The sequence below is a fragment of the Lithobates pipiens genome, unplaced genomic scaffold (assembly GCF_037356315.1).
Source record: "Lithobates pipiens isolate NorthernLeopardFrog02 unplaced genomic scaffold, aLitPip1_a1.2 Scaffold_19, whole genome shotgun sequence".
NCBI classification, from domain to species: Eukaryota; Metazoa; Chordata; class Amphibia; order Anura; family Ranidae; genus Lithobates; species Lithobates pipiens.
Window position 1 is genome coordinate 13,115,587 of NW_027507764.1, and position 24,352 is coordinate 13,139,938.

Genomic DNA, 24,352 nt, shown 5'->3' on the forward strand with positions numbered 1-24,352 from the left:
CCTATGTATCGGCCTAAACTGAGGGAGAAAAATGTTTTTTTATATATTTTTGGGATATTTATTATAGCAAAATGTAAAAAATAATGCTTTTTTTTTTTCAAAATTGTCGCTCTTTTTTTGTTTATAGCGCAAAAAATAATAACCGCAGAGGTGATCAAATACCATCAAAAGAAAGCTCTATTTGTGGGGAAAAAGGACGTCAATTTTGTTTGGGAGCCACGTCGCACGACCGCGCAATTGTCAGTTAAAGCGACGCAGCGCCTGAATCGCAAAAAAAGTTGCTCTGATCAGGAAGGGAAATCCTTCCAGGGCTGAAGTGGCCAGAGATGGATGCATTTCTAAATGCAGAAAACATGACTGGATACAAACATTTATTACAGAACTGTGTGTACAGGTGGGTATAGGATTGTGTAGATGGAGGTTTTCTATTTGTTTTGTTTTTCGCTTCTATTGAAGTCGTGTATTTTTCCATCCTGACTAACAATATAACTATTTCACCTTTATCAAAGTCAGTAATAGGTCGGATGATGTGTTTGAAAGGGAAGCTCAAAAACCAACACAGAAAGATATGATGGAAAAGCTTTGCTTCCTTCAGGTTCGCATTGTAATGTGTTGCAGTACAAGCCATTGTTATGTTGATATGGGGACGGGGGGGGGGGGGAGGGGGCGGGAATATATATATATATATATATATATATACATTGTTTTGCTCACAAGCCTCCTCCGGCTTACAATGGAAACACACACAAGCATCCTACTGCTGGCAGCTATCTGCGTTGGAGCAGGTAAGGGGTCACTGATCTGATACAATTAATACTATGATTTTTTTTCTTTGCATTTTTACAAGTTTATGACGCAATTAACCTCCCTGGTGGTACGATTATTTCAGATTTTAGGTGCTGAAAGCAGTACGATTATTTTGCATGAAAATTTGGCGTTTTATATGGTAGGCCTGTAAATTCTTAGGAATAACTCACTTAAGAGTCTAGCAGACATCCCGGGTATGATGAAGTTTGAAAAATGAAATCATAAATTATAATATAATAAATAACTATAAATAATTATACCAAATAATAATATAACAATAATAAAAATGATTCAATAATGTAATCAAATCAAAAACACTGAAATTTGCTCAGTTGCAGAATTTTCGCCGTCATTACTTTTCAGTGTTTGATGTCGGGTCTCCCCACAAATCGCTATCGCTCAATTCTGCGAGTGATTCTAATTTATTATCGCTGTTTTCTAGCTGGTCTAAAATCACTTTTGATGTAAAGGGACAGTTTTGGTTGCTATGGACGATCTACAGTTTCCAGGCAGAAAGAACAGTTTTTATAATATAAAACTGCATGCAGGGCACTGGAGAAACCACTAGGGGATGTGAAATAATTGCATACAGCAATGCAATCTGTAAGATTATATTATACTGTTTGCAATGTGTGTGTTTTACTTTTTGAATTTGGCGCCGTTCTCCGTCCCCGTGCGTCGCATTGCTCGCAGGGAACGGAGGCCGACGATGTGATAGACTGAGCGAAGGACGGCTCACTTGCACTGCGGGGAGACATCGCTGGATCCAGGGGATAAGGTAAGTAGCCTCTTCCTAGATCCAGCGATGCAATCCCCAGTCTGGCTCGGGGTTACCGCTAATGGTACTAAATTTTCACCCCCAGCCAGACTCGGGAATACCGCCAGGGCGGTTAAAACAAAAAGAAGAGCAAAATTGCATTTTTACAAGTTTATGACACAACACAAAAAGATGAGCAAAATTGCATTTTTACAAGTTTATGACACAACACAAAAAGATGAGCAAAATTGCATTTTTACAAGTTTATGACACAATTAAAACAAAAAGAAGAGCAAAATTCTATCAACTTGTAATGAATATAAACTAGATATTTGCAATCCTCTTTAAGATGATTGTGGCACGGTACCATTACAATCTCCTTAAAATTATAACCTGCTCAATGACCGCGGGCGTGCTGTTGTCCGGGATTGGAGACCCTAGGTGCATGCACTTTATTTTAGATTTTTTGGTGCCTTTTTTTTACTTTTCATTTTTTGATCTCGCAGTTGCATCCCATTGCCTCTCAGGACCCTCCCCAAGCCTACTGCCTCTCCCACCTTCTCTTTCCCATCTACTCTGGACCCCCTATGTCCCTTACCTACACCCCCTTGCCCCTCTCCATCTTAATTAACTCTCTCAAACTCTTGCACCGGAATTTTTTTCGACATGATACCTTCACGATTATGCCCTGTACACACAGTCGGACATTCCGACCACAAAATCCAATCTGATTTTTTCCCGACGGATTTTGTTCAAAACTTCTGTTGCATACACACGGTCGCACAAAGTTGTCGGAAAAATCCAATCGTTCCGAACGAGGTGACATACAAAACGAATGACGGGAGCACGCGTGGCACTTTGTGCATCGGATTTCTATACATACGATTGGAAAAAGTCAGATCGGATTTTGTTATCGGAAAATTTTAGGTCTGCTCCCAAATTTTTTACGTCGGAAATTCCGACAGAAAAAGCCCGCTAGAGCCCACACACGATCGGATTTTCCAAAACATAATCCGATCTGACTTTTCCCATCGGAATTTCCAACCGTGTGTACAAGGCATTACAACCATTTGTCTTGTGTGATAAAGCGGGCGTTAGACCTGTCCAATTTTGTTCGAAAATATCTAAGATTTTAAATGCAAAATAAAAAAAAAAAAAATGATTTTGGCCAGATCAAGCAAACAAAACAAAACAAAAAAAAATCAAAGGATGGGGTGGAAAATTTTGAATCCAATGGCAATTTTAAAATAATTACTAGACTTATGTGCATGCACTTGTCAAAGTTCAATCGAACATTTGTTCTGAAAAAACTGAGACATTGACATTTGGTATTAAAAAAAATTTTTTTTTTAATTAGTTAGGCCTGTGCATGAGAAATTTTTATGCTTTCTTGTCCAAATAAAATTCTACACACAACAAATAATGGATGTAGCTTGACTGATTTTATACAGGAATGTTTATGCATCCTAATATACTGACCCTTGAGATTTACCTGATCACTGTGTTTATTCTGCAATCTTTATGCATAAATGAATAATAAAAAATAATATATTTTAAAAAACGTTAAAAAAAAAAAACATTTGAATCCCTCTTTTGAATGGATTATGAGAAATGGAGATCTCCACACAGGATGTGTGTGAAGAAAAATATTAAAATATAATAAAACAATAATAGTAAAAAAAATATATAACAAAAAGTATAGAACAGTAAAAAAAAAAAAAAAGTAAGAAATTGTAAAAAAAAAAAAAAAAGCAAAAATGAGTAAAAAAAAAGTTAAAAATTGTAAAGAAAAAGTATAAAACAGTAAAAAATAAGAAAAAAGGGAAAAAATAGTAAAAAAAAAAAGAGTCAAAATAGTAAAAAAAAAAAAAAAAGTTAGAAATTGTAAAAAAAAAAAAAAAAAAAAAAAAAACTGTACATACATCCAATGTATGAACAGGTGATATCAACAAAGGGCCCAATAGGAGTCCTGGTGGAATTCTGCACATATACCTGTGCATATATAGTTATTATTGGAGATACCTGCAGATGAATGTTGCAACAAAGTCCAGTTGCAGGGGCCACTAAGAATGGTCACGGTGCAGCTTCTGTTTTAGCATTGAAGACAAGTTCAGTAATGATGGAAAGATCTTCAAACCAGCCTGGAGCATAGATTCCCTCCAGCCAAAAACATGGCGTGATACTGGAACTCAGGATCTCCTCTGCATCTTAGTCCTTTGTTTTTATTTTTTTTAATTTTTTTTATCTGTCTTGCAACCGGACCTGTAACTATGAGAAATGACCATTAGATGCCTCATCTGGCTCTAGCCAATGATGGTTATTGAGTTCTAAGTTAAAACTAGCTATAGAATCCCAGACCAGAAGAGAAAAGGTTAACTAGGCTAACGGGAGTTGCATATACACGCTACTGCAAAAAAATACAGTGATAGGTGGAAGGTGACTTCTAGACATATACAGTAGCACACACCTAGCTAGCCGGTACTGTGCATCAGCATCGGGAATATGAGATGAAAGGTCTGCCTGGGGCTGGGGTGTGTCATACACTGAGGTGTCGTCTGAGCCACATTCATCAATGACTTGAGGAATAGGCAGCAAATGATTTCTATGCCAGACTTGGATCCTGTCTTCTGGTCCCTTTATCTTGTATACGGGAATCATATTTACATAGTTAATCTGGTTGAAAAAAGTAACTAGTTCATCAAGTTCAACAAACATAGAAAACCCCCCCCCCCCCCCCCCCACACACACAAATAGAAAAGCTCCATATATACACTATATTATCAAAAGTATTGGGACACCTGCCTTTACACGCATAAGAACTCTAGTTCATAGGGTTCGATATTGAGTTGGCCCACCCTTTGCAGCTATAACAGCTCTTGAACTCTTCTGGGAAGGCCGTCCACAAGGTTTAGGAGTGTGTCTATGGGAATGGTTGACCATTCTTCCAGAAGCGCATTTGTGAGGTCAGGCACTGAGGGTGGACGAAAGGGCCTGACTCACAGGCCAGTCAAGTTCTTCCACCCCAAACTCCATGTCTTTATGGACCTTGCTTTGTGCACTGGTGCGTTGTCATGTTGGAACAGGAAGGGGCCGTCCCCAAACTGTTCCCACGAAGTTGGGAGCGTGAAATTATAAAATGTCTTGATATGCTGATGCTTTAAGAGTTCCCTTCACTTGAACTAATGGGCCAAGCCCAACTCCTGAGAAACAATCCAACACCATAATCCCCCCTCGAACAAATGATTTGTACCAGTGCACAAAGCAAGGTCCATAAAGACATGGATGAGCGATTTTGGGGTAGAAGAACTTGACTGGCCTGCACAGAGTCCAGACCTCAACCAGATAAAACACCTTTGGGATGAATTAGAGCTGACTTCGAGCCAGGCCTTCTCGTCCAACATCAGCGCCTGACCTCACAAATGTACTTCTGGAAGAATGGTCAAACATTCCCATAGACACCCTCCTAAACCTTGTGAATGGCCTTCCCAGAAGAGCTGAAGCTGCTATAGCTGCAAAGGGTGGACCAACTCAAAATGAAACCCTACAGACTAAGACTAGGTGTCATTAAAGTTCATGTACGTGTAAAAGTAGGCATCCCAATACCTGGTAATATAGTGTACAATCCTATACCCTAGAGCAAGAACACTGAGGTGCTCTATAGGGGGGGGGGGGGGGGCAGAGCTGCCTCTATTTTTTGCGGAGATTGAGGTCTTCTAACATCTGCCGGACGATGCTGAAAAGGTTTTATGAGTCTGTGGTGGCCTCCTGTGTGCGGTTGCATGCTAGGGAAGCAGACTTAAGCTTAGTACACGTAATCAGGAAATTGGACGAAAAATAACACTTTTGAAGCAATCATATGATCATTTGATCATTAGTACGCAGCTTTCAAAGCAAATCATGACAATTCATGTAAAATTATCTGAAGGGACAAACACAAACATTTTTCTTGTACAATGCCAGAACGTACGATTTTCGTTTAATCAGTACAGTATTTTCCAAAATAAATCAGAAGGCCAAGACCACACATGCTTGGAAAAGAAAGAATACATTACAATACAATACAACACGGAGGGATCATCATCAGCATTCAGACTTTATAAAGCCCCGTACACACGAGCGGACTTTTCAACATCCAAAGTTCGTCAGACTGAGTCCGTCAGACTATCCGATCGTGTGTGGGCTGCAACGGACTTTAGCTTCGCAAAAGTCTGACGGACTTTAGAAATGAAGCGTGCTTCAAATTTTCCCGACGGAACTCCGCCGGACCCGGTCCCCTTCGAAAAATCCGCTCGTGTGTATGCTACCCCGACGGACTAAAACCGACGCTAGGGCAGCTATTGGCTACTGGCTATGAACTTCCTTATTCGAATCCAGTCGTACGTCATCACGTTCGACTCCGTCGGAGTTTGGTGTGATGGTGTGTGTCCAAGTCCGTTTGGTCGAAAAGTCCACCAGAACTCCGCCAGAACTCCGTCGGAACTCCTTTGGAGGTCTGTCGGACATAAGTCCTCTCGTGTGTACGGGGCTTTAGGAATGCATCAAGAAATGTAAGGGTGCAATTAGGGCGCCTAAGATAGAACATGAAAGACACATGGAGAGCAAAAAAAATCCCAAGAAATTCTTTAAGTATGTAAATAGTAAACAAGGGAGGACAGACCATAAAGGTCCCATAAAGAATGAAGAAGGTCATCTGGTTACAAAGATTGAAGAGACGGCGAATGTATTAAATTTCTTCTTCTCCTCGGTCTTCACGAGGGAATCGGGGGGCTTCAGTAACCAAAACTGCAGTGTTTATCCTCATGACACGTCACAGGAAGCACCTCCATGGTTAACAATGGACAGAATTAAAATTAGACTTGGGAAACGTAACATTAATAAATCACCGGGACCAGATGGCTTGAACCCGAGGGTACTTAGGGACCTCAGTCAAGTAATTGCCAGACCATTGTTCCTAATTTTTACTGACAGTCTACTGACTGGAATGGTATCAGCTCATTGGAGAAAAGCCAATGTAGCACCAATATTTAAAAAGGGCCCAAAATACATCCCTGGGAATTACAGACCAGTTAGCCTAACATCAATAGTATGTAAACTCTTGGAGGGGATGATAAGGGACTATATACAAGATTTTAGTAATGAGAACGGTATCGTTAGCAGTAATCAGCATGGATTCATGAAGAATCGTTCTTGCCAAACCAATCTATTAACCTTCTATGAGGAGGTGAGCTGCCATCTAGATAAAGGAAGGCCCGTAGACATGGTGTATCTAGATAAAGGAAGGCCCGTAGACGTGGTGTATCTGGATAAAGGAAGGCCCGTAGACGTGGTGTATCTGGATAAAGGAAGGCCCGTAGACGTGGTGTATCTGGATAAAGGAAGGCCCGTAGACGTGGTGTATCTGGATAAAGGAAGGCCCGTAGACGTGGTGTATCTGGATAAAGGAAGGCCCGTAGACGTGATGTATGTGGATAAAGGAAGGCCTGTAGACGTGGTGTATCTGGATAAAGGAAGGCCCGTAGACGTGGTGTATCTGGATAAAGGAAGGCCCGTAGACGTGGTGTATCTGGATAAAGGAAGGCCCGTAGACGTGGTGTATCTAGATAAAGGAAGGCCTGTAGACGTGGTGTATCTGGATAAAGGAAGGCCCGTAGACGTGGTGTATCTAGATAAAGGAAGGCCCGTAGACGTGGTGTATCTGGATAAAGGAAGGCCCGTAGACGTGGTGTATCTGGATAAAGGAAGGCCCGTAGACGTGGTGTATCTGGATAAAGGAAGGCCCGTAGACGTGATGTATGTGGATAAAGGAAGGCCTGTAGACGTGGTGTATCTGGATAAAGGAAGGCCCGTAGACGTGGTGTATCTGGATAAAGGAAGGCCCGTAGACGTGGTGTATCTGGATAAAGGAAGGCCCGTAGACGTGGTGTATCTAGATAAAGGAAGGCCTGTAGACGTGGTGTATCTGGATAAAGGAAGGCCCGTAGACGTGGTGTATCTGGATTTTGCAAAAGCTTTTGACACAGTTCCCCATAAATGTTTACTGTACAAAGTAAGGTCCGTTGGCATGGACCATAGGGTGAGTACATGGATTGAAAACTGGCTACAAGGGTGAGTTCAGTGGGTGGTGATAAATGGGGAATACTCGGAATGGTCGGGGGTGGGTAGTGGGGTCCCCCAGGGTTCTGTGCTGCGACCAATCCTATTTAATTTGTCCATAAATGACCTGGAGGAGGGGGATGGGGTAAACAGTACAATCTCTGTATTTGCGGACAATACTAAGCTAAGCAGGGCAATAACTTCTCCGCAGGATGTGGAAACCTTGCAAAAAGATCTGAACAATTAATGGGGTGGGCAACTACATGGCAAATGAAGTTCAATGTAGAAAAATTTAAAATAACGCATTTGGATGGCAAAAATCTGAATGCAATCTATACACTGGGGGGAGAATCTCGGGGGATCTAGGATGGAAAAGGACCTGGGGGTCCTAATAGATGATAGGCTCAGCAATGACATGCAATGCCAAGCTGCTGCTAACAAAGCAAACAGAATATTGGCATTAAAATGGGGATCAACTCCAGAGATCAGAGATAAAATGATAATTCTCCACTTATACAAGACTCTGGTCTGGCCGCACCTGGAGTATGTTGTCCAGTTCTGGGCACCAGTCCTCAGGAAGGATGTGCTGGAAATGGAGCGACTACAAAGAAGGGCAAGAAAGCTAATAAAGGGTCTGGAGGATATTAGTTATGAGGAAAGGTTGCGAGCACTGAACTTATTCTCTCTGTAGAAGAGATGCTTGAGATTGGATATGATTTTAATTAGCAAATACCGTACTGGCGACTCCAGAATAGGGATAAAACTTTTTTTTGCGGAAGGGAGTTTAACAAGACACGTGACCATTCATTAGAGGTTTAACCTTAATCTACGTAGAGGGTTCTTTACTGTAAGAGTGGAAAGGATGTGGAATTCCCTTCCACAGGCGGTGGTCTCAGCGGGGGGCATCGATAGTTTCAAAAAACAATTAGATAAGCACCTGAACGACCGCAACGTACAGGGATATACAATGTAATACTGACATATAATCACACACATAGGTTGGACTTGATGGACTTGTGTCTTTTTTCAACCTCACCTACTATGTAACTATTTAACACATTACATCACTTCCGAAGTTGTATTTTGTCGTATGAGAATTTTGGTAACTTTAGTAACCTCTTAATTTTCGATATGAGACTAGCAAAGATAAAACTGACTATCTTTCATCCGATATTCTCATCGTGCGTACGAGGCTTTAGGGTGGCCGACATCAACAGACTCAATAAACTGATTCACAAGGCCGGTGATGTTGTTGGATTGGAGTTGGAGTCTTTAACAACAGTGTTGGAGAGGAGAAGGTTGCCCTAGGTACGTTCATTCTTCGAAAAAAAAAGATTCCTCCCACCCACTCCACAATACACTGGTCAGTCTGAGGAGTACTTTCAGTGATAGATTGTTACAACCACGACGCACCACAGACTGACGCAGGAAATCACTTTTGCCTGTGGGCATCAAATGATATCATTCTTCCCTGTGAGTGCTGGCTGTGAGGTTTTAATCTGGTTCTTGATACAAATTTACAGTATATGTTGTTTTTCTATCATGTTGGTGTAATGATTTTTGGATAATTTTAGAGAAAGTTGTGTAATCTGCATGTTGGTCGTTTGATTTTCCCGAAGGAGCTGCTGGTTTTATTGGGTTTACCGTTAACTTCTTGACCTTGTGTACATCTAGGGGTTTCCCAAGGTAGATGGCCCAAAGAACTGTAGAAACTGACACTGGATCCTCTTTTTGGGATATTTATTTGAAAAGACAAGTAACACAGCTTCTCAATGAAAGGTGGAGGGTTAGGAAAGGAGTTCAGGTACTTTTTGGAATGGCAAAAATAGAGAGTCTCTATTGAAATCCAGAGAACTACCTCTCACAACTGGATTGTCACAGCCACCGGATGGACCTCCTCTCACCAGGCTTAGCAGCAGATAGAGTGTTTAAGTGAAGCAAAGTCTCTGCCACAGACTTGGATGTAGAACACTTGAATAAAGTCTCTGCCACAGACTTGAATGTAACTGAGGGACGTAGGTAAATTTAGAGAGCTATCATACGGTACCAGTATCTTGCAGCCGGTCCGGCGATACTGTATGAGTGTAGATCCATTTAGTGTCCTTCAACTGAGCCTCCAGGCTCCTTCTGAGAAGCCAGCCTTCAGCGTGGCCTTCTCCCGAAGAGTCCTCCCCTGGGTGCTTCTCCGGTTGCTGGGCCTCTCCTCAGATGAGACGGCACCGGACTCATCGGAATTGGATGCATCCGCACCCCAGGCCATGGGGTCTGGTCAGGAGGACCAGGACCAAGCAGACAGAAAGATCTTCTGGACCGGAACCCAGAAGCACGTGATCTCAGTACCTTAAATATCCTCTCCCAGAATGCACAGCAAGATGACACTCCCACTGGGCTGGTTCCGAGAAAGAATGGCACTCAATACGCCCAGCTAAACTGCTTTCTCACACTTGCCAGGGGGTGACAGCGACACCCAGTGCAATCCAGCTAGACTGGTACTGAAACCATCATTTGGTATACCATTTTTATCGGCGTATAACATGCACCCCGAGTTTGGGAGGGAATTTTACAGTAAGTAAAAAAAATTTTAGGAGGGAAGTTTAAGGAAAAAAAACTGAGCCCTTGTACACACGGTCGGAGATTCAGATGGAATGTGTCCTATCGGACCGTTTTGTCAGATAATCCGACTGTGTGTGGTCTCCATCGGACTGTTTCCGTCGGAATATCCGACGGACCAAGTTTTCCAACTTGTCCGTAAAATCTTCTGACAAAATGTTCCGATCGGACATACTCCGATCATGTGTAGCCTACTCCGACGGACAAAGTGCCACGCATGCTCAGGTCAAATTCCTAGACCAAAGCTATTGGCTACTAGCCTGAACGTAGTCCCGTCCTAACGAAATAACGTCATCACGTTATGTACAATCGGATTTTCCGACAACTTTGTCCGACCGTGTGTATGCAACAGTTTCGGACAAAATCCGTCTGACAAAATCCGTCGGACAAAATCCAACGGATTTGGTTGTCAGAATGTCCGACCGTGTGTACAAGGGCTTACATTTAAATGCCCATCAATGCAGCCTTATCAGTGTCCATCTGAAGCCTTGTCAGTATCATCTGTCTATCATTGCAGCCTTGTCCATCGTTGTCCCCTTGTCAATGTAATTTTCAGCCTTGTCTGTTTCATTTTCAGGTTTTATTTTCAAAAATGGCGCCGCCGAGATATCATTGTGTATCTTGGCGGTGCTCGGTAGTTCTCGGCCACCTTCGGCCGTTCTCGTCGGCTTTTGGCCACCTTCGGCCCTCCTCGTTGACTTTCGGTCACCTTCAGCCCTTCTCGATGGCTTTTGGCCGCTCTCGGCCGCCCAGAGGATCCAAAATAGTGGAGGATCAACGTATAACACGCACCCGCGATTTTCCCCTGATCTTAAGGGGAAAAAGGTGCGTGTTATACGCCGATAAATACGGTAATTAACCCTAAAACCCAACTGTGGTTTTAGGAACATTAAATTGAAGAAAACACAGCGCGTGCTCGTCAGGAGACGGCGCTACACAGTTTTATTTATTTTTATTTTTTTATTTTTGGCATTATTTTAATAGGATGGTATGGTTGATTACAGTACAGCATTCATTTAGTTTTATATGGTATTAATTGCTATTTTATTGTTGCTGTGTCTTGCTGTGATCTTTGAGTTGTCTTGTTAAATGTAATTGTATTTTAGTCATTTCTCTTTGGGATTAATAAAGTATTATGAATATGAATATATGATTGAGTTCATCTATCAAAAATAGAGAGATTCGAGAAAAGGAAAAAAGAAAAACATTATATTTGTGAAAACAGTGGTGTCATCTACTGCTTTTATCAGTATAAATGTGGCAGTTTTATCTGTTTTTATTGATGGAGTCACACTTTAAATTGTCCTCTTTCAGCCTATTCCTTGGAATGCTATACATGCAGCTATGAAATCAGCAACAGCAACTGCATGACGGCGACTAACTGTACTTCCGGATCCAACTACTGTGAGACGGAATTAGTAACCGCTTCAGCAGGTAAGACGTACCAAAACATTACTCAACTGACCATTAGAGCCGGTTCACACAGCGGGCGATGCGAGGCGACACGACTCGCCTCGCCTCGCTCTCGCAAGTCGCCCCCGTTCTGTACAATGGAACCGTTCTGAGAGGAGCGACTCGAGTCGCTCCGACTCAGAAAAAAGGTTCCTGTACTACTTTTGGGCGACCTCGGGGCGACTTGCATTGACTTCTATACAGAAGTCATTTGCAAGTCGCCACTGAGGCCACGGCAGGTCGCGGCGAGGCAAGTCGGAGTCGCCTCGCCTCGCCTGCAGTGTGAACCGGCCCTTAAAGAGTAATTTAACCAACTACCTGGTGAATCTCCAATGGTTGGATGGTAAAAGCATCACACCATAATAGATGTTGGTTTTCATAATATCACATCTCAGAAAAAAGGACCCCCCCTCCCAGTTTAGCCTGAATAATGTGAACAGCAGGCATCTTTTTCCCATTATTGGTGGTATTTGATCACCCCTACGGTTATTATTTTTGGCGCTATAAACAAAAAAAGACAGACAATTACAAAAAAAAAAAACAATATATTTTACTTTCTGCTTTAATATATATCCAAAAAAATTTTTTTTAAAAAACACATATCTTCCTAAGTTTAGGCCAATATGTATTCTGCTAAATAATTTTGGTAAAAAAATTCCCAATAAGGGTATATTGATTGGTTTGCGTGAAAATTATAGAGTCTACAAATTATGGCATAGATTCATGGAATTTTATTTTTTATTTTTTTTAATAGTAACCTAGCAATCAGCGACTTATAGCGGGGCTGCAATATTGCTGCGGACAAATCGGACACTAAGGGGGTTATTTACTAAAGGAAAATCCACTTTGCACTGCAAGTGCGCTTGGAAGTGCAGTCGCTGTAGATCCGAGGGGGAAATGCAAGGAAAATAAAAAACAGCATTTTAGCTTGCACATGATTGGATGATAAAATCAGCAGAGCTTCCACTCATTTCAGATCTACCCCTTAGATTTAGAGCGACTGCACTTCCAACTGCACTTGCAGTGCAAAGCGGATTTGCCTTTTCGTAAATAACCCTCTAAGTGACACCTTTTGGTGCCCCGCCGCCTTGTGATGTCATCGGCCAGGAGCATGCTGGGGTGGTGACATCACAAAGGGCAGGACCACCCGGTGATGTCACCGGGGGACTCCTCCCCTTAGCTATTTAAGAACTATCAAATGGCGGAGCAGGCAGTCGGCATGAGCCTTCATCGGGTTCAGAGGTGTTTTTTTCTCCTTCTTTTTTTGTGTCTAGCGGTGCGGCGAGTGCTTTGATTGATGTTGGCTCTATTACGGGGACATTTAAAAAATAATAATAATAATTTAATAAAGGAATTGACAATAACTGTATGTGTTTTATTTCTTTTTTGGTGAATGAGTAGGGATACAATGTACCCCTACTCATTCACTTGAGGAGTGGGATCTGGATGCCCTCTTGTTAAATGGCACTGGCAGGGAAGGGGTTAACACTAGGGGTGATCAAAGGGTTAAATGACAGATCGGCGGTGTGCTTTGTTTACATTGGCCCAATCCGTCTCTCCTGTGAACAATCGGCGGGCATTGCAGCCGCTGGATCAACTGATTGGCTCCCTCTGTGTCCAATCATAGCAGGAGTGGCACGCCGGCTGCGCGCACCCCCTAAACCGCGTGTACTAAATTACATACAGGTACACCCGGGCCATCCTGCCACAGTAAATGTACGTGGGGCAGTCCAGAAGCGGTTAAAGTGATGCACCTTACCAATGTAAGTTTACGCAGCATCGACACATGCAGGACACCTATCACTGGAGGCGATTTATTTTTACAAAACAAATGCACCATTGCACACTGCTACTGACTAGTATTCCAGCATTTCTCTTCTCCCTCAGTTCCTCTCCCTCTTGCAGCTAACATGACCCCAGCACTGACAGAGAGGGGCAAGGGAAGGGTCAACAAGGCACCCACATGGTGATCAAGGCTGTTATCCTGCAAAATTAAAGTGGCTTTGTGTAACAATAAAAGTCAGGTTTTTATCCATTTGCCGGCTTGTTGACTATATTTTGGCACACCCCAGCATCCTGGTTAAAAATTACTTGTAGGCAGGTGGCCTACTGTGTATTTATAGAATAATATGTGCAGCACTGAGACAAACCAATGAATAGATGAAACAACAAATAAATAAATAGGGACAATTCTCAGAGGAAGTCACGAGGTAGTGACAAAACCGGTAGGAGGAGTTTGACCGGCAGACGAACAAGGAAGTGCCTTGGAGTAAAGGCTAAGGATGGTGGGAATGCCACTAACCGGGGCTGCAGATCCAATTTCAGGTGACACTATTGCCCTAATATACATGAGTGCACCAAGGTTTGTTTTATAAGTGTGGGTGTGTTTATATGGAGTGTAATTTGTAATTAAGATTTTAAAATGTTATCACACTATTGCAAGCGTCTGTTGTTTCTACATGTGCCATATATGAGGTGAGGTCACTGTTAACCAGGAGGAAGGAGTTGTTTTTGATCTGGAATCTTAGCCAAATAGTTACTACAGGAAGGAGGAACCACAGTTGATATACCACCTAATTTGATATACCTAGGAACCACCTAAGTTGATATACACATACCACAGGCTTTTTCAAAAAAGCCCTTAAAGCGGAAGTAAACCTATCCATAAAACTGTTTCATTTCCGGCACGTGCCGGGAATGTAACACTCCCATTGGATGTGCTCTCAACCAAACTGTCAAACCATCCAATGGCTGGTGTCTAAACTGATCACATGTGCAGCATCATGGCAGTTGTAGATTAAACAGAGGCAAAGATGGTAGCTTCCTTGGCTGAAAATGATAGGGGGGTTTACTTAAAATTTAAGGTGAGGGTACATCCGGTGGAGGGGTACACCAGGATTTTTCACACTGCATGAAGACACCATCATCACTTTTATCCATCTCCCTATGATGGACTGTCAAGATATTTACTCAATATATTAAGGCTAGTGTGTAGGGATGAGCCGAAAACCCCCTGGTTCGGTTCGCACCAGAACCTTCGAACGGACCAAAAATTCATACGAACTTTAGAACCCTATTAAAGTCTATGGAACTTGAATGTTCAAAATCAAAAGTGCTAATTTTAAAGGCTAATATGCAAGATATGCAACAGACAACACCAGCAATAAGGGGTATCTTCAGGTGTATACTGTGCTGGAGGCACACAATACCCACTTTAACTCCTGCAGATGCCTGTATTAGAGAACACCAAAAATAAAGGGTAGATACAGGTGTATACTGTGCTGTGCTGGAGGCACACAACACACACTAACTCCTGCAGATGCCTGTATTAGAGAACACCAGCAGAAAAGGGTACATACAGGTGTATACTGTGCTGGAGGCACACAACACCCACTTTAACTGCTGCAGATGCCTGAGAAAAGAACACTGTCCCTGCCTATCTTGCTCTTTCCCTGCACGCCGGAACACACTACACAAGGCCGCCGCGCTGGCAGCCTTATATTGTGTGGGGCGTGTGCTAAACCCCCTGAGCTATAATTGGCCACAGGCATCCTTATGGGTCTCCTCGCTGCCAGCGCTGTGATTGGCCAAACATGCGGGGTCACAGTGCCTGCTTGGCCAATCATGAGCCAGCAATGCACTGCGATGGCATAGTGCATTGTGGGCCATTCGTGCCACACGAATTTGGTGCGAACGGTCCACAAAGTTCTGAATTCGCCGAAGAGACGAATGGCCGATGTTCAAGTCGAACATGCGTTCGAGTCGAACACCGAGCTCATCCCTACTAGTGTGCAGTACACGGAGCACTTGCACTTTATTTTGGACGTTATAATATTTGAATGTCATTTGCACATTTTTAAACTATTTGCACAGGGGGTGGTTAATTTATTATTAATTAATGTATTATTAGATTTGTGTACTAGGCCATTTCGAATAGTTATTTTTTTTCATTTGAATCACATTGTATTTATTTATTTATTTATTTATTTGTTGTTTCATCTATTCACTGGTTTGTCTCAACGCCGCACATATTGTTATTCTATTTTTGCATTGTCACATCTAGGGAAGTGTGGGGAGTGCTGGCAGCTGTCTATTTTATTTCATTTTATTTCACTTTATCAATTTATTTAGGATTAGTTTTAGCAGCTCAAAAGTTTTTTTCACCTACTGGGTATTTAGTTAGCGTCCAGCTGTCCGGGTTTTGCCATTTTTCCCTGGTGTGTTTTCTGGTTTTCCCTGGGGTCCAGCCTCCTTCTGTGTTCTATAAAAGGGGAGAAGTCCAGATCCTAAGGGGGGGGGGGGGGGGTTCCAAGGAACACGTAGAGAAATGCAACTAGAATCTTGCCAGGACCTGTGGTCTGTTATGGAATGCCGGGTTCGCCAGAAGACCCATGAACATGCACTCACCTGTGCAGGTAACCTGGGGCAGCCACAGTTAGTTTTAGTTAGGAAAAGAATGGTATCGCATGATATACATGTTGTGCCAAGTTTACAGTAAAAGTTTATTCAACTGCTCATGGCCTGGTCTGAAGTTACTCAAGGGTTGCATGTGAGGTCTTGGCATATTATTAAAGAACTTGGGTCCACAACCACAAAACTGCCAAACCATCTAATGGCTGGTGTCATAACTGACCACATGTGCAGCATTATGGCAGTTAAAGAGGAAGTAAACCCTGATGAGTTTACTTCCTCTTTCATTCCCTGCAAAGGCAAAGCATAATGGACTACTATGCATCGCATCACATCGCATTGCATAGTAGCCCATTATGTGTCACTTACCTGACACAGGAGCCAGCGAAGTCGCCGCTGTCCCCTGTAGTCCAGCACATCCATCTTCTTGGTGGGGTCTCGCAGCTCTGCCGCTGTCATTCGGCGAAGCCGCGATGACATCACTCCCGCGCATGCGCACGGGAGCCGACACACGCGGCAGCTCCATTGTTGGAAATGCCGCGCTCAGTGCACCTGCGCGCCGCTGTCTATGGCGCATGCGCCGTAGACATCGGTGCCTGTCTTCGGGCAAATATCTCCTAAACCGTATAGGTTTAGGAGATATTTCTTGGACCTACAGGTAAGCCTTAATCTAGGCTTACCTGTAGGTCAAAGTGGTTTGTATGGGTTTACAACCACTTTAAAGATTAGACAGGGGCTGAGATGGCCGCTTCCTTGCCTGAAAATGATAGGAGGGTTTACTTCCACTTTAAGGAGGAATTCCGTACTTTGGGTACTGCACACATATAAGATAACAAAAGAAAAAAGCCGCGCACATACATAAATACTGTAAATAAAATTAAATATAAACACCTATGAGTGATTAATTGATTGCGATAGTAGTGAAAAAAAATTGATCTACCCCTCTAATAAATCAAACATACCATAATTTATAAAAAGAATTATAAATAACAAGTGTTAATAATGAAATTCGAAAAAAATCCCAGTGAAGTGATAAAAAAGTCCAATAAATGAAAAATAGTCCAGTGAAAACTTAATAAATACCTAAATTTCATAAGAATTCATGGAAAAATAAAAAATATTAGATTAATAGTAGCAATAAAAATGAAATGTAAAAAATATATATTAGTGATAATAATAAAAAATTGGTGATAATATGAGCGTAATAATAATGTAAAAATAAAAAATACAAAGTGTTCAATCTTCTGTGCAACCAAAACACACCAAGGATCGTGACCACCACCACACAAAATATGCGCTTACCAAAAGGCAAGTGATTTCATGCCCATAGTTAAAGCGGGCTTCCACTGCTTCCGAGGTTTTTTTTTTTTTTTGGGACATTTAAAAAGGAATTAGCGTTTAAATCGTTTACTCACTTGTTCCGGTTTTTGTTCTCTGCCCATTGCTATTTGCCAATAAAAGACTGATTTATAAAAAACGTCTACACCGTTTCCATTTTTGCCTGTGGGCATGTGAAGCCCACTGGCATTCTCTTCCAGGCTTCTATGACGTAAATCAATGGCTCCGATTTCGCGCATGCGCAGTAAGGGAATATCGGCGTATCGGAGCACCGTCAACAGCTTTGGTTGCCATCACAACGGGCGGCGACGTCAGAAGTCCCGCTCCGTTGTGATGGCAACTGATATAAAAATGGTTTCGTAATCCCGCGATAACTCGCGGCCGGCTGACGCACAGACTCCTGGGATCAATGAGAAAAGATCCCAGGAGACAGTGAGAGTTGCGGAAATGACGAGTTAGCCGCAGAAGCCACGCCCATATCCGTAAGACACACATTCCGGAAGCAGAGAGAGAAGAAAGAAAAGAAAAGGCACATTTTAAACTAAAAAAAAAAAAAAAAGGTCAGCTTTAGACATATAAAATCTATCTGATCACATACAGCTTTTATATATAAAACGGGTGGAGCTCCGCTTTAATCTCTACAGCACCTCCTCAGACCATGATCACAGTAGGGCTCCCTTATTGAATGAAACAGGCCGGGACCGTCAACAGCAGCACGTGAAGAAGAAAGGCAGTACTTGGGATTCCAGGGAAATGGAAAGAAGACTCACTATAGCATAATTCCGTATAAAAAATTTAATAAAAGTAAAGAAATACACTTACATAGAAAGCAGTAAATACGCCCATAAAAAATGCCGGCCGGCATGCAATCGCCCGTCCAACCTACGCTGTATCGCAATGACGTCAGCACGTCTGCCACCCGACATACGTTTCGTCGTAAAAAGATCATGGTCTGAGGAGGTGCTGTGGAGATTGACTATGGCCATGAAATCGCTTGCCTTTTGGTAAGCGCATATTTTGTATGGTGGTGGTCACGATCCTTGGTGTGTTTTGGTTGCACAGAAGATTGAACACTTTGTATTTTTTATCTTTTATTTTTACATTATTATTACGCTCATATTATCACCAATTTTTTTATTATTATCACTAATATATATTTTTTACATTTTCATTTTTATTGCTACTATTAATCTAATATTTTTTATTTTTCCATGAATTCTTATGAAATGTAGGTATTTATTAAGTTTTCACTGGACTATTTTTCATTTATTGGACTTTTTTATCACTTTACTGGGATTTTTTCGAATTTCATTATTAACACTTGTTATTTATAATTCTTTTTATAAATGATGGTATGTTTGATTTATCAGAGGGGTATATCAACTTTTTTTCACTACTATTGCAATCAATTAATCACTCATAGGTGTTTATATTTCATTTTATTTACAGTATTTATGTATGTACGCGGCTTTTTTCTTTTGTTATCTTATTGTGTTTACGTGTATCTTGTAAAACGGAGCTGCAGCGATTTTTAGTTGTACTAGTGTAGATTTAGGTTTAGCAAGGTATTTATTTTAATTTTTTGATCTACTGCACACATATGGCTGTCCTCTGAGTTGGTCCCAGGCATTTGTGAGCATGCCTTCAGGTGAAAGTGTTCCCCTACGTGCCGGGGTTAGTGACCTAGTTCAATGCCTGACGTAGCCCAAAGAAGCACCCCCATGCTACCCTTCCTTGATGCCCCAAAAAGAAGGGTAAACTTGGAGGACGTCACAACCATCCCGTCACCCTACCCTTATGCCGCGTACACACGACCGGACTTTTTTACAGCAAAGGTCAGACGGAACGGTGTCCGTCGGACAATTCGATCGCGCGTGGGCTCCATCGGACCTTTGCTTGCCAAAAATCCGGCGGAATTTAGAAATAGAACATGTTTTAAATTTTTCCACCGGAACTCCGCCGGACTGAGAAATCCGTTCGTGTGTATGCTAGTCCGACGGACAAAAACCAATGCTAGGGCAGCTATTGGTTACTTTCTACGAACTTCCTTATTCTAGTCCGGTCGTACGTCATCACGTTCAAATTCGTCGGACTTTGGTGTGATTGTGTGTGGCCAAGTCTGTTCATTCGGAATGTCCGTCGCAACTCCGTCGAAAGTCCGTCGGAAAGACCGTCGGACCTAGTCCCTGGAAAAGTCCGGTCGTGTGTACGCGGCATTACACATTGCCCTGTACAAGCCTATGGGAATGCAAACGCAGATCAGGAGAAGGTCAAAATGCAGGTCCAATGCATCTGTCAAAAAAAAAAAATTCTGAAGCATCTCAAACTAATGTCAAAAGTTCCCTACGTTTTCCTGTTGAAGTCCTTCAACACAAGACGAAACTTATAGGGAGCCTTAGAAAGTGGGAGGAAAGGGGCGACCTGGATTTACACAGTTCAAGTCAGGATTGTATATAAATTCAGCTGCCCAGAGCTTTGGAGCTACTGATTATCATGAAATATGGTTTACACCAAAGCTTATGCATTCTTTCATCACATGTTCAGCTTGAATTGGCCAAATTTGTGACATGCACACTTTAAGAGAAAAATATCATATTACAGTTTAAAAATTGTTTTATTTGTTCTCTCTCTGTAGCTGGAATAACTGTAACTGTGATCAACAAGAACTGTACAGCCACCTGCACGCCATACAGTGGCAGCATTGCCACGGCTTCAACCTCTACAGCCTGCTGCACCACCGACCTGTGCAACATCAGCGGAGCCATCAGCATCAAGTCCGGCTATGCCGCCATTGTCCTTGTGGTGGGAATCATCCTGATGTTCTTCAGTGACTCACTTCTCTAATATATGATGTGAGACAACAGATTGTCAAACCTACATCAATAATTACCTGTTGTAATAAAAGCCGCGGTGTTGTGTGTCTGCTTCTTGGCGTGTCTGCATTGTTGGATATCAGATTCCAGCATAAGGAACCCATCTAATGTTACATGACACCTTATGCAAAAATTCCCAGGGTGCCATTTCTTCCTCTCAAGGACTTTTTATACTGACTATTATCTGACATCTAACCAGAAACACTATTCATAAATGGTCAGTCCACCCAATAGAGATACATAAGTAGAGCTCAGTGGGATAAAAATATAAGCCCTGATAAAGGGGGTCCCTTAGAATCCCCAAAATGTGTTGTCTTTTTTTTTTTTTGGACATTCTGATTAATAAAATGCCTGGACTTTAAGGCTGGATTCACGCCTATGGCATTTTTAGTGCTTTTTGCATTTTGCAGATTTGAACTACAGATCGTGTTCCATAGGAAACCATGTTAAATGGACTGTAGATGTGAATCCAGCCTAAGATTTTTCGCACCAAAATGCAGAATATGATGCACATCCTGACATATAAGGCTCCATGCACACTGGAGCTCATAAACTGCAGTTTATTGGAGTTTGGGTGTTTTTTTTTAAAAGCCTATAAACTCCACTCTATGTTAGCCTATGTGTCCATGCACACATGGACGTTTTTTAGCTTTAGACCTCTTTCACACTGGGGCGTTTTTCGGGCGTTTTTCAGGTGCTTTAGACCCCTTTGACACTGGGGCGTTTTTCAGGCGTTTTTCATCCGCTTTAGCGTTAAAAAAAGCGCCTGAAAGAAGCCGCAACTGCAATCCCAATGTAAAAGCCCGAGTGCTTTCACACTGAGATCCCTTTCACACTGGGGCGTTTTTCGGGCGTTTTTCAGGTGCTTTAGACCCCTTTGACACTGGGGCGTTTTTCAGGCGTTTTTCATCCGCTTTAGCGTTAAAAAAAGCGCCTGAAAGAAGCCGCAACTGCAATCCCAATGTAAAAGCCCGAGTGCTTTCACACTGAGATCCCTTTCATACTGGGGCGTTTTTCAGGTGCTTTAGACCCCTTTGACACTGGGGCGTTTTTCAGGCGTTTTTCATCCGCTTTAGCGTTAAAAAAAGTGCCTAAAAGAAGCTGCAACTGCAATCCCAATGTAAAAGCCCGAGTGCTTTCACACCAAGGCGCTGCGCTGGCAGGGCGTCAAAAAAAGTCCTGCAAGCAGTTTCTTTGCAGCGCTTTTGGAGCGGTGAATACAACGCTCCTAAAGCTCCCCTTCCCATTGAAATCAATGGGAAGCGCCTGTAAAACGCCAGAAAATCGCCTAAAAAACGCTATTGGCAGCAGCGTTTTGTGGGCGCTTTTAACTCTTTATTTGGCCACTAGCAGGGGTTAAAAGCGCCCCAATAACGCTCAAAAAACGCTGGTAAAGCGCTGCTAGTTTAAGCGGCGCTTTACGAGCGTTTTTCGGGCGCTGACATTGTGAAAGGGCTCTTAAAGCACTTTCACATTGGGACTGCGGATGAGGCTTCTTTCAAGCGCTTTACAGGCGTTTTTTTAACGCTAAAGCGCCTGAAAAACGCCTGAAAAACGCCCCAGTGTGAAAGGGGTCTTAGCGTTAAAAAAGTGTCTGTAAAGCGCTTGAAAGAAGCTGCAACTGCAATCCCAATGTAAAACCCCCCGAGTGCTTTCACACCGAGATCCCTTTCACACTGGAGCGTTTTTCAGGCGTTTTAGCGTTAAAAAAAGTGCCTGAAAGAAGCTGCAACTGCAATCCCAATGTAAAAGCCCGAGTGCTTTCACACTGAGGCTCTGCGCTGGCAGGGCGTCAAAAAAAGTCCTGCAAGCAGCTTCTTTGCAGCGCTTTTGGAGCGGTGAATACAACACTGAAATCAATGGGAAGCGCCTGTAAAACGCCTGAAAAACGCCTGAAAAGCGCTATTGGCAGCAGCGTTTTGTGGGCGCATTTAACCCTTTATTTGGCCACTAGCAAGGGTTAAAAGCGCACCAATAACGCTCGAAAAACGCTGCTAGTTTAAGCGGCGCTTTACGAGCGTTTTTCGGGCGCTGACATTGTGAAAGGGCTCTTAAAGCACTCGGGCTTTCACATTGGGGCTGCAGATGAGGCTTCTTTCAAGCGCTTCACAGGTGCTTTTTTTTAACGCTAAAAGCACCTGAAAAACGCCCCAGTGTGAAAGGGGTCTTAATGAGCAGTGGAGTTTATGGGCTTTTTTCTGATCGCCAGAAATTTGCATTCAAAGTGCTCTTTTTCACCGCCAAAAAAACTACAAACGCTGATAAACGCGCATAAACACGCGTTAATTAGTGTTCGGCGTTCTATTTTTTCAATGCATTGTGGGAGTTTGGAATGCACTGTGGGATTTTTGGAGTGTCCTCTATGTATTTTTATTAAAAACGCCCATAAATGCTTATAAACGCTAGTACAAAATGCTGTTAAAAGCAGGTTTTTCAACCAGCGTTTTTCTGCCAGCAATCTGGCGTCCAGAAAAAGCTTTTTTGAGCTTCAGTGTGCATGGAGCCTTATAATGCATGTTACTGCAACACATAGTAGTACTATGTAATGTACTAGTGATTGAACACATTGGCCTTTTACCCCGATCTGTGATCGCTGTGTCCAAAGGACAGAGAGCGCACCTGTGCATAGAAACCATCAACAATAGACCCCTCCCCAAAAAGTAGATCTCCTTCAGCAACAACTGACCCCCCAGCTTCCAGGTTTTATTGTCAAAGCTTAAAGCGGTTCTTCACCCTAAAGGGGAAGTTCCGCTAGTATTATCCCTCCCCCCCTCCGGTGCCACAATCAGCACCTTTCGGCGGGGAGGGGGGTGCAGTTACCTGGATAATCCAGGTAACTGCACCCACTTCCGGCCAGACCGCTGCATGGCTCCGCCCACCGTCGCATGGCTCCGCCCCCCCCCGTTGTGTTCTGGGAAACACACAGTTCCCAGAGACACAGCGGGGAACCAGCGCAGCGCGACTCGCGCATGCGCAGTAGGGAACCGGGCAGTGAAGCCCTCTTGCTTCACTTCCCGATTCCCTGACAGAGGATGGCGGCGGTGGCTGCAGCGAGATGAGCGATCGCTCGTCATCTGCCGCCGACATCGCTGGAACCTGGGACAGGTAAGTGTGATATTATTAAAAGTCAGCAGCTGCAATATTAGTAGCTGCTGGCTTTTAATATTTTTTTTTTTTGTGCAGCTCCTCTTTAATTGAACAAGCTGAAATTAGAAGCTGATTGGCTACCATGCACAGCTGTACCAGATTTTTCAGGTTCCGGTTTTGGTAAATCAACCACAGCATGTCACTGTGTTTCCAGAGAACGAGCTCTCACTGGCAGATCCCGTTCCCAATCACCTGATTGCTGTGATAGCCTGCTGACAAGGGCCTGTTAACAGAACCCCCCCCATGTTGCATGCCCAGAAAAGGGTCTGATATGGATTTCGGGGGGAACCCCATGCCATTTATTTTTTCCAGAGGGCCTGGTATGGACTGGGGAGGGGGGGAGGGGGCTAGCCGTTTTTTTTTTCCTTTATTTTTTAACTGCCACTTTTTTTTTATTGTTCAGCTGTCAGCGGGGGGAAACCCATGGAAAGCTGATGACTCATCGGTGCGGCTGGCTTCCCAACCTCGCACTGCGCCCTGATTTGGGCAAAATGTACCGTGCAGTGCTCAGTGCATTGAAGGGTGTTCGGCGGGGGCGAATACCCTGAAAATTCGGGTGTTTGGCAAATGGCCCAACAAGCAAATATTCGGCCCGAACTCATGCTTGGGCCAAACTGTTTTGCCCATCCCTAATTGAGAAATCTGTGTGTAATAACGAATGGAGGTAACCAGCGGGAAAAAGTGTAGCTGTATTTAGGAAACTGGAATCAGACTGATTATGATTAAAATAAGTTTAATAATGCACACAACACCAACACACCAGGCTAACTACATACACTATATACAAGTGGAGGAAAGATGACATAAACATGGCAGGAGCAGGACTGGGACTGGCAACAAGATGAACAGAGATGAGGTAACAGAG

At 42.9% G+C, this 24,352-nt stretch overlaps 1 protein-coding gene across 1 annotated transcript; it reads left to right on the forward strand.

Annotated features, from left to right (window-relative positions):
• Positions 1-711: 711 nt before the first annotated feature.
• On the forward strand, positions 712-20,385 carry LOC143998155 (lymphocyte antigen 6E-like). The gene is made up of 3 exons (XM_077493889.1): positions 712-785; positions 11,582-11,701; positions 20,103-20,385. Exons 1-3 carry the CDS (start codon positions 734-736, stop codon positions 20,309-20,311), a joined length of 381 nt encoding a protein of 126 aa, XP_077350015.1. The 5' UTR covers positions 712-733; the 3' UTR covers positions 20,312-20,385.
• The last annotated feature ends 3,967 nt before the right edge of the window (positions 20,386-24,352 follow it).

Bases quoted from the DNA above. Each gene is read 5' to 3' on its own strand.
- LOC143998155 (XM_077493889.1), top strand. From the start codon at position 734: ATGGAAACACACACAAGCATCCTACTGCTGGCAGCTATCTGCGTTGGA. The intron at 786-11,581 runs GTAAGGGGTCAC...GTCCTCTTTCAG, and splicing joins AGCTATCTGCGTTGGAGCAG to CCTATTCCTTGGAATGCTAT. The intron at 11,702-20,102 runs GTAAGACGTACC...CTCTCTCTGTAG, and splicing joins ATTAGTAACCGCTTCAGCAG to CTGGAATAACTGTAACTGTG.